Source organism: Lathyrus oleraceus, chromosome 4, assembly GCF_024323335.1.
Source record: "Lathyrus oleraceus cultivar Zhongwan6 chromosome 4, CAAS_Psat_ZW6_1.0, whole genome shotgun sequence".
Lineage (NCBI taxonomy): Eukaryota > Viridiplantae > Streptophyta > Magnoliopsida > Fabales > Fabaceae > Lathyrus > Lathyrus oleraceus.
Window position 1 is genome coordinate 26,187,454 of NC_066582.1, and position 7,988 is coordinate 26,195,441.

Here is a 7,988-nt window from a genome sequence, read left to right on the forward strand (position 1 = left end):
TAAATTAACACACATGCGCCAATTGGATTGACAACACTAAGTGCATTAGCCAATCCAATTGGTGCCACCTCTCTAAGTTACAGACGTCAATTCATCTAGCGCCACCTCTTCAAAATGAAATATTTTAGAAAATAATTTAAAATATAAATTATTTTAAAATTTTTTTTAAAAAATTGAATTATTTGGATCAAAATTTCTCCCCGTAGATAAAAAAAATTCCACTAAAATGCACGCTAAAAAAAATGAATTGGGAGATTAATTTTTAAAATATGAGGGCATAGCATAGGTGGATTAGAATTTCCAAAAAAAATAAAAAATAAAAAAGAAGGAAGAATCGGCGGTTCTTGCCAGATTCGTGTCATAAATAACTAGTCTATTCAGTCGTCCACCACCACCACTACCACCACCACCACTACCACCACACTCTGATCTCCGACTCTCTCCGTTTCCGATCCCCTTCGTGTTTGCATCCTGAGATTTTCAATTTTCAAATTTCCATTTCTCAAATTTTTAATGTTTTAACTTTCTCATATGAGATCTGAAACGAAACCATTTTTGTTCAGAAAACTAAGATATAAATAACACACTCGTTTTTTCTTACATCCCAATCCGAAACCCTAACTCGAATCCCGATCTGAATCGTTTCAATGTCTTGTTTAGCGCTCTCTCTGCAACCGTCCAATGGATCCGATATTCTTCTCCAGACTCGCGAGTGGTTTCCACCCTCACGCGCTCTCGGTGCTCTTTCCGCTTTCCGTCACACTCGCCGTGCCTTTGCCGCCAACAAGAATAAACACATCGTCCATGAAGACGCTTACGCCGCTGAATCCATCGGTGACGATCCCCTCGCTGCTTCCAGTGGCCAAGTTATCGTCGGTGTTGAGAGCCGCTACCGTATTGTATATCGTTTAGTTAACGGAATCTACGTCCTTGGAATAACTGTCGCCGATCATGATAACTCCGTTAACGTATTCGAGTGCATTCATATTGTTAATCAGGCTGTTAGTGTTGTCGTCACCGCTTGCCGTGGTGTGGATGTCACGCCGGAGAAGCTTGGTCGGAAATACGCCGAGATCTACATGGCGCTTGACATTGTTCTACGCGGCGTTAGCAACATCCGTCTTGCCACTATGCTTTCCACCATTCACGGCGACAGTATTGCTAAGATGGTGCATTATGCCATTGACTCCGAGAACAAGATCCGAGGCGCCGATAATTGGTCTTCGGCGGAGGTGCATTCTGTCGAACACCAAGCGAGCATTGATGCCTTTGCCAATGTGAGATTCGAGTTGCCTCAGGAGACGCTTGAAGCTGGTGATGAAGTGGTGGCTAGCCTTGCTGCTCCGGTGGCAAATGAACAGACTGAAGAGGTTCAACCCAAGCAAAATCAGGAAGAGGCTCAAGTGGAGAAGGATCCGTTTGCAGCTAGTGATGCCATTAACAAACCTCAAGAGCTTGTGAGTGGGTTTAAGAAGACTAAGGATGGTTCTTCCACTGATTTGACTACAGCTTTGGAAGGTCTTGATGTTACCACATTGCCACCTCCAGAGGCAACACAATCAACCCATATAAATGTGGAGGGATTTGAAGGGAACTATGGTGGTGTTGAGTTTGGAATGGAACAAGCTTCAATTGGAGAAGCTTTTGAAGGTTTCAATGATGCTTGGGGTGGTGGACTAGATGTTTCAGAGTTTGTGGGTCCAACTAAGGCTCCAAAACCACAAGGTCTTGGTGGAGTTGAGCTCTTGCAGACAGGGCCAGATGTTGCACCTAAAGCAACGCCTGGTGAGGGTGGTGCACTTGAAAACTTGGTGAAGCAAACTGAAATGAAGGGTCCTGAGATGTATATTTCGGAAGAAATTAGTGCAGAGTTCAGGGAATCACTGCTTGCAAGGGTGGGATTAATAGGTGTTGTTTACCTCAAAACTTTGCCACCTAAAAGTTCTGGCGGTGATAAAGAAACTGAATTCTCATTCCGAATTGAGGGAACCAAAGCTGTTAAGAGATTTGCTTTGCAGAGTTCTCGTGTTAGTAGCCTTGAAAATGGAATGTTTCATGTGAGGACAGCGGCTTCAGAGGAGCCTATACCCATTATGAAATTTAGTTTGCTTCCAAAGTTTACACCTTTACCTTTGAGAGTTCGACTTATAAAACGACACACAGGGAGTTTCATTTCTGTGATGATACAATATGTTTCAAACCCTGATTTGCTTGCTCCATTGACCGATGTTACATTCATTCTGAAACTACCAGTTGACCCAACACTTTTGAAGGTTTCTCCAAAAGCTATTTTGAATAGGGTTGATAAAGAAATTAAATGGCATGTGCCAGAGATTCCGTTGAAGGGCTCTCCAGGAAGGTTGAGAGTAAGGATGCCTGTAGATTCTAACGAAGATGACAATGAAGAAATTGAGGTGGTTGGTTATGTGAAATTTTCGGTACAAACGACTCAGACTTTATCCGGAGTTTCTATACGGCCTGCTTCGGAGGGCAAGACTGACTTCTACGAGGTTAGTGACAAAATTGAAAGTGGGGTTTACATGTGTAACTGATTTGTATTCATAGATGATTTTTAGGACCTATAGTTTTTTATTGTGTTCCTGAGATTGTATGATTTGGTTGTTTATAAACATCTTGGATATTGAGCATGTACCTTGAGCTGTGAAAAATTGTTTGTGTGTGCTTCGGCTATTAATTTTCATCAATGGATTGTATTTGGTCTTTGCAACATCTTATATTTTTACTATAAATTACTTTCTACTACCTTCTGAAAATATTAGCAAAATAGCTATAGGAAGTGTAGATCCTTGATAAGCTTGGATTGAGAAATGTTGGTTGTAGAGCTGTAATACTCCAAGCTGCATGCTGTAAATCCTTTGAATGTGCTTTCATGAGGGCCATGGAAGATTCAACAAATTGGTGCACTAATAGAAATTCTCATTACTATTTCAATTTAGGGAAGTCTTTTGTCCAGTAAACTTATTAGATGCTACAATTGTCACTTATGTAGAACAATCAGAGAGTAAGTTTCTTCCCTTGAGTAAGTTTGTAACCCACACACAAATTAAGGTGGTCAACAAAGGGATGGAAATTATGCTCTAATACTCATTTGTTGTTAGACGATCCAAATGTACTGTCCTTCCTCTTGCAAGGGTGCTCCTCTAGATTGCTATGTTGGTGCTTGGTTCTCTGTAACGAAAACTAATTTTGAGGAAATTGGTGTTATAAAATTGATTCTGTCATTCTGTCTAAAAGTGAGTCGAAGATAAAATGATTTTTGTTTGGATATAATCATGCAAAAGTGAGTTGAATTGTAAATTTTAGTATAAAATCATATTAAGATTTCAAAAGCTATAAATCTTAATTTCAAGTAGAATCAATTCTAGAGGCAAAATCAATTCTACTTTAGAGAAACTAAACATGTCAAACTCAATTCTATTTTTAGAGAAACCAAACATGTCAAAATCAATGCTACACCTCTAGAATCACTTTTGTTTTTATCAAAAGTGGAACCAAAATACACTAACAGAAACTTGTAGGACACCTCTCCATATTTCTGTACAATGTGAAATGACCCATACAAGCATGGAGCTAGTTTCTAGTTGATCCTTTTGGCGACCGATTGCTGTCTATCTAGCCTTGAAAACACCCAATACCCAACTGATAACTATTGATCTTTTCATCTGCATAAAATTTCATCTGTTCTTGCCCTTGGATAAAGGATATAATTCAGTTGAGAACAACAGCTATGTGATCCATTCTTATAACTCCCATGCCACTGGCCACAGCACAAACCGAACAACAGTAGCCATTATTTTCTGGATGGTAAGAAGAGGACATTCTGCACATTTTAAACAACCCCTGCCATAAGTTACTTGCAAATAGAGGATCATTATCATTTCAGACGGATTGTGTATTTAACCACCTTCCTAGAAAGAACATGTTTGCATTGACTTATTTATTAGCATGAACAAAGTTCTGTCCATGTGAGTGAAATTAACGGGAAATTAGCTCATAAACCCGTATGAGTTTACCACATAAAAATTTCAACTATTATAAAGAAAAACATGATATGAACAAAATAAAGCTTACAAAGAAAAATCAGAATGTGAAAATTGAGATGAACAAAATTGAAAAAAAATATTTTTAAAATTTCTTGCGAGCTTATTGAGTTCACTACGACTTACGCCGAGTAAATTTGGTTTAATTTCTGAGTTTACAACCAAGTCACCTCAAAATTATTACCTAGACTCGGGAAATCGTATGATTCCACGAGTTAACTTGTGGTTTTATCAACCTTTGGCACAGGTACAAGTGAGATTGGTCGAGAGAATTTATAGAAACAACTCGTGTGAGATTGTTTGAGAGAATTTATAGAAACAACTCGTGTCATTTTCGATTTTTCGTAAGGTGTTTTCAATTTATTTTCAGAAACTCTTTCTATGATAAAAACAGTTTGACTTTATTGTATCTTTTAATTTAAAATTAGCGTATACACACCCACTTAAAAGTTATATAGCAATTGTTTAATGTATAATTCTTAATTAAACTATTTATCCAAAGGGATACTTTAATGTTAAAGAATGTCCATATTTAGAAAATAACACCATTACTAGCACAACATCATAGGTCGTGTATAGCATGGGAACCTCTACCATGCGAATGGTGGTGGGTAATAAGCAACAGCATTGATTTTGTGATAAAAATCTATTGGTTCAGATTAAGTATTTTGGAGGTCCTGAATTTAATAGTAGAAAAATAATACTAACAATTATCTACTTACATTTGCCATAAAAAAAACCATGTTGTACCTACATTGTTGGTCATCTGTTTACTTTTGCAATTTACATAATATTGGTTAATAATTTTTGTTTTGTTTTGCAAGCTAGCAATTCTCCCTTTCATGAAAAATATTCTTATGTAATGTAATCATAATGAGAACTCAAGCTAGCTGTAAACTGAAGTCAATATTCTAATTACGAGTTTGCCAGTTCGGAATTGGTTGTTAACATTGAGGGACAAAATGATGATTTGTGAATTGACCAATGATTATGGATTCCAATGCTGTCTTTCATCATAATTCATATAGACAATTTTGTTTTCAAATGTTTCTTAATACAATGTCCACTGGTTGTGAAAAAGAATGGTGAAGAAGAGAGTACAGAAAGCTCATTTCAAAGTTAATAATGATGTTTTTGCATTTACATGGACCCTCACACTCTTTCAATGGAATGTATTAAAGTCAGCAAGATTGGCTTTAAGGGGTTGGATGTTTTGGCTAATGAGTAATGTCCTACTTTTACTGCTTTGATGGACACAAGCATATTTTGATTTTTAGAGTTGCTAGGAGTGTTATGTGTAGTAAAGCTTGCATCATTCCCTTTGAGGGGTGCTCCAAGCCTCCAATCCAATGTAGTTGCTTTATGTTTAGTGCAGTGAGGTATGGTTGTGCTAAAGAAGTTTAGTAGCAGTGGCATGCAGACATTATGGTGCTTTGTGCTTTTCCCCACCTTTATTCCTTGTCTGTCATGTGTAATCTCCATGACCATGTTTTTAACCATGATACTCCCCATGAGCCTCAATTCTTGTCTCCAATCCTTCAATTCGGGCAACTCACAAGCCTGAAATTTAAATAGAGTCTTATAAAATATTTATAACGGTTAAGTTGTGGTTAAATAAAATCTCTATTTGTTTTGCAATGGTTAAACTGTGGCCAATTTATACATAGTCTCTAAAAACTTGAGACGACTCTGATCCTGGTTATCTTGAAATGACTTATTAGCTGGCCACATAAAATACTCTTCTGTATTTGGCTGGATTGAACATAATGATAGATTTCCAGCTGAAGTTGGAATTCTGACATTTGATGCTTCTGCTCTTCAGTTTTATTAATTTTTTTGCTTATAAGAGGTACTGTTCCAACTGAAGTTGGTGTTTAAATAGTTTTATAGTGATTAAGCACATAATTACAACCTCTACTCAGATCATATAATTATGAATGTACAACTGCTACTAACTGTTGGACATAATTAGAAATTTAGATACATTAATGCTGCATAACTGTTTTGCTTATTAACTATATAATTGCTTCATAATTGTGTTGCACAATTTAATACATAGCTGCCACACTGCAAGTTCTACATCTACATTCCCTGCTGGAGTATAAATATGTGGTTATTGTATTTCCTATCAAAGTATGATGGAAACAGTGTTAGGCTCTGTAAAGACTACACAATTGGTGTTCAATCTTCAAGTAGGTCTAATTTCATTATGCGTTAAATTTTCGACATACTTTCATAATTCAATCCCCTCCACCTCATTTTAGATGGTGTTGGAAATATTGGCAAATTTTACAACACCTAATTATATTGTCTGCTGAGTGTTTGCGTCTCTTACTTTATAAGGAAGAATGCTTGTTGTCTTGTCTCCATAACAATTAATCTTAGTAGTTGGAGTAGAGGAAAGAGAGACATAATTTACATTTAAAACAAAAACTTGAGTTGTGTTTACGCTGTTTTTTTTAATGAGTTTTAGTTTAGTTTTTAAAAGTTATTTTACAAAATTAATTTTAAATAATTGTTTTGAAGTAAAGAAATAAAGTAGTCTTATTTTTGAAAATTGTTTTAGAGATGAAAAATAAAATAAAAACTTGTTCCATAGATTTATTTTTATAATATATTTTTAAAAAAGAAAACTTGTTAGATAATAATCTGCCTTTTTATATATTTTATTTTAAGATAGATATAGTTTAAGTATAATATTTATTATATTAAATTTAACTGTGAAATTTATAATATATTTTAAATATTTTTGAATCAATTATACTTATATTCGTTACCATATGAATATTTAACGGATACATTATATTTATCATATCAAATAAATATGAGTTGTCTTTTAGGTTTATTTTTAAAATTATAGATTTTGAAAACAAATTATGATTTAGGTGTAAAATAACTCGTATAAATATTGTGTTTAAATTAGAACATGGTATAAAATTAGAACAGGTTCTTGGATTCTTTAGGCCTATTTATTAATCATATTTAAAGGTCATTTTTAAAATTAAAACATGATATAAAATTAGAATAGGGCTCTAGAATGGTCTATTTAGGAGTATTTAATTCGACACTCCCCCAATTAAATCTGAAATCCTCCGTTTGAGTGAAATGACCATAATACCCTTGTAAAAATTCTAAATTTTTTGAATTTTCAACTTTGTACCGGAAATTTTAAGTGAATATCGGAAATTTTGTGAATTTATATGTTTTTATCGTTGCTGTAAGATAGATAGCGGAAATTTCGAATTTCCAAAAGGCATGTACCAGAAATTTCAAATTTTCCGAAAGAGTTATAGCTGAAATCATGATTTTTGCGTAAAATGGTTAAAAGTTCGGGAAATTTTGAATTTTTGGTATATCAGAAATTTTGAAGTTCTGGTAATATCGAAAATTTCAAATTATACCAAATTTTTGGTATACTCTTAGAATTCTCAAAAACATGAAATTTTCATTTTTTTTTGGTGCAACAGTATGCATAAATGGTTCGATTAAACAATCATCACATATACTAGATACATATTTACCACAAAAACTGATATACATACAAGATTACAACACTACTTATGCTGATTTCTTAACTTCATCTTCCCTGTGCCTAATCCGTCATGCATATATAGATTTCCATGCTTTTCCATCTTCCGTATAATTCTGTCTCCAACGGTTAGTGACGGGTGACAGTTGACTATCAAATTTTGCTTTTACTTGAACAAAATGATTGTCATTGACAAAACCAATAACAATGATTTTATGTCTGCTCGTATACATAGGTGGAGCCAATGTAAGAGGAAAAAAGGTAATGGTAAGTCTCTTTGACAGGGAGACAAATACGACACTGTACCTACTAACAATAGGGTTAGCCATATCTGGAATCATCATCCATTTTTCTTGACCCTGCACACCCAAGTGTTCTACTTTTAAGGCATTTCTAAC

General features: G+C 34.9%; 1 protein-coding gene across 1 annotated transcript; it reads left to right on the forward strand.

The window, feature by feature from the left end:
- The first annotated feature begins 255 nt into the window (after positions 1–255).
- On the forward strand, positions 256–2,730 carry LOC127138561 (uncharacterized). Its single transcript, XM_051065034.1, has one exon. The coding sequence runs from the start codon at positions 648–650 to the stop codon at positions 2,550–2,552; it is 1,905 nt and encodes a 634-aa protein (XP_050920991.1). The 5' UTR covers positions 256–647; the 3' UTR covers positions 2,553–2,730.
- Positions 2,731–7,988: the final 5,258 nt, after the last annotated feature.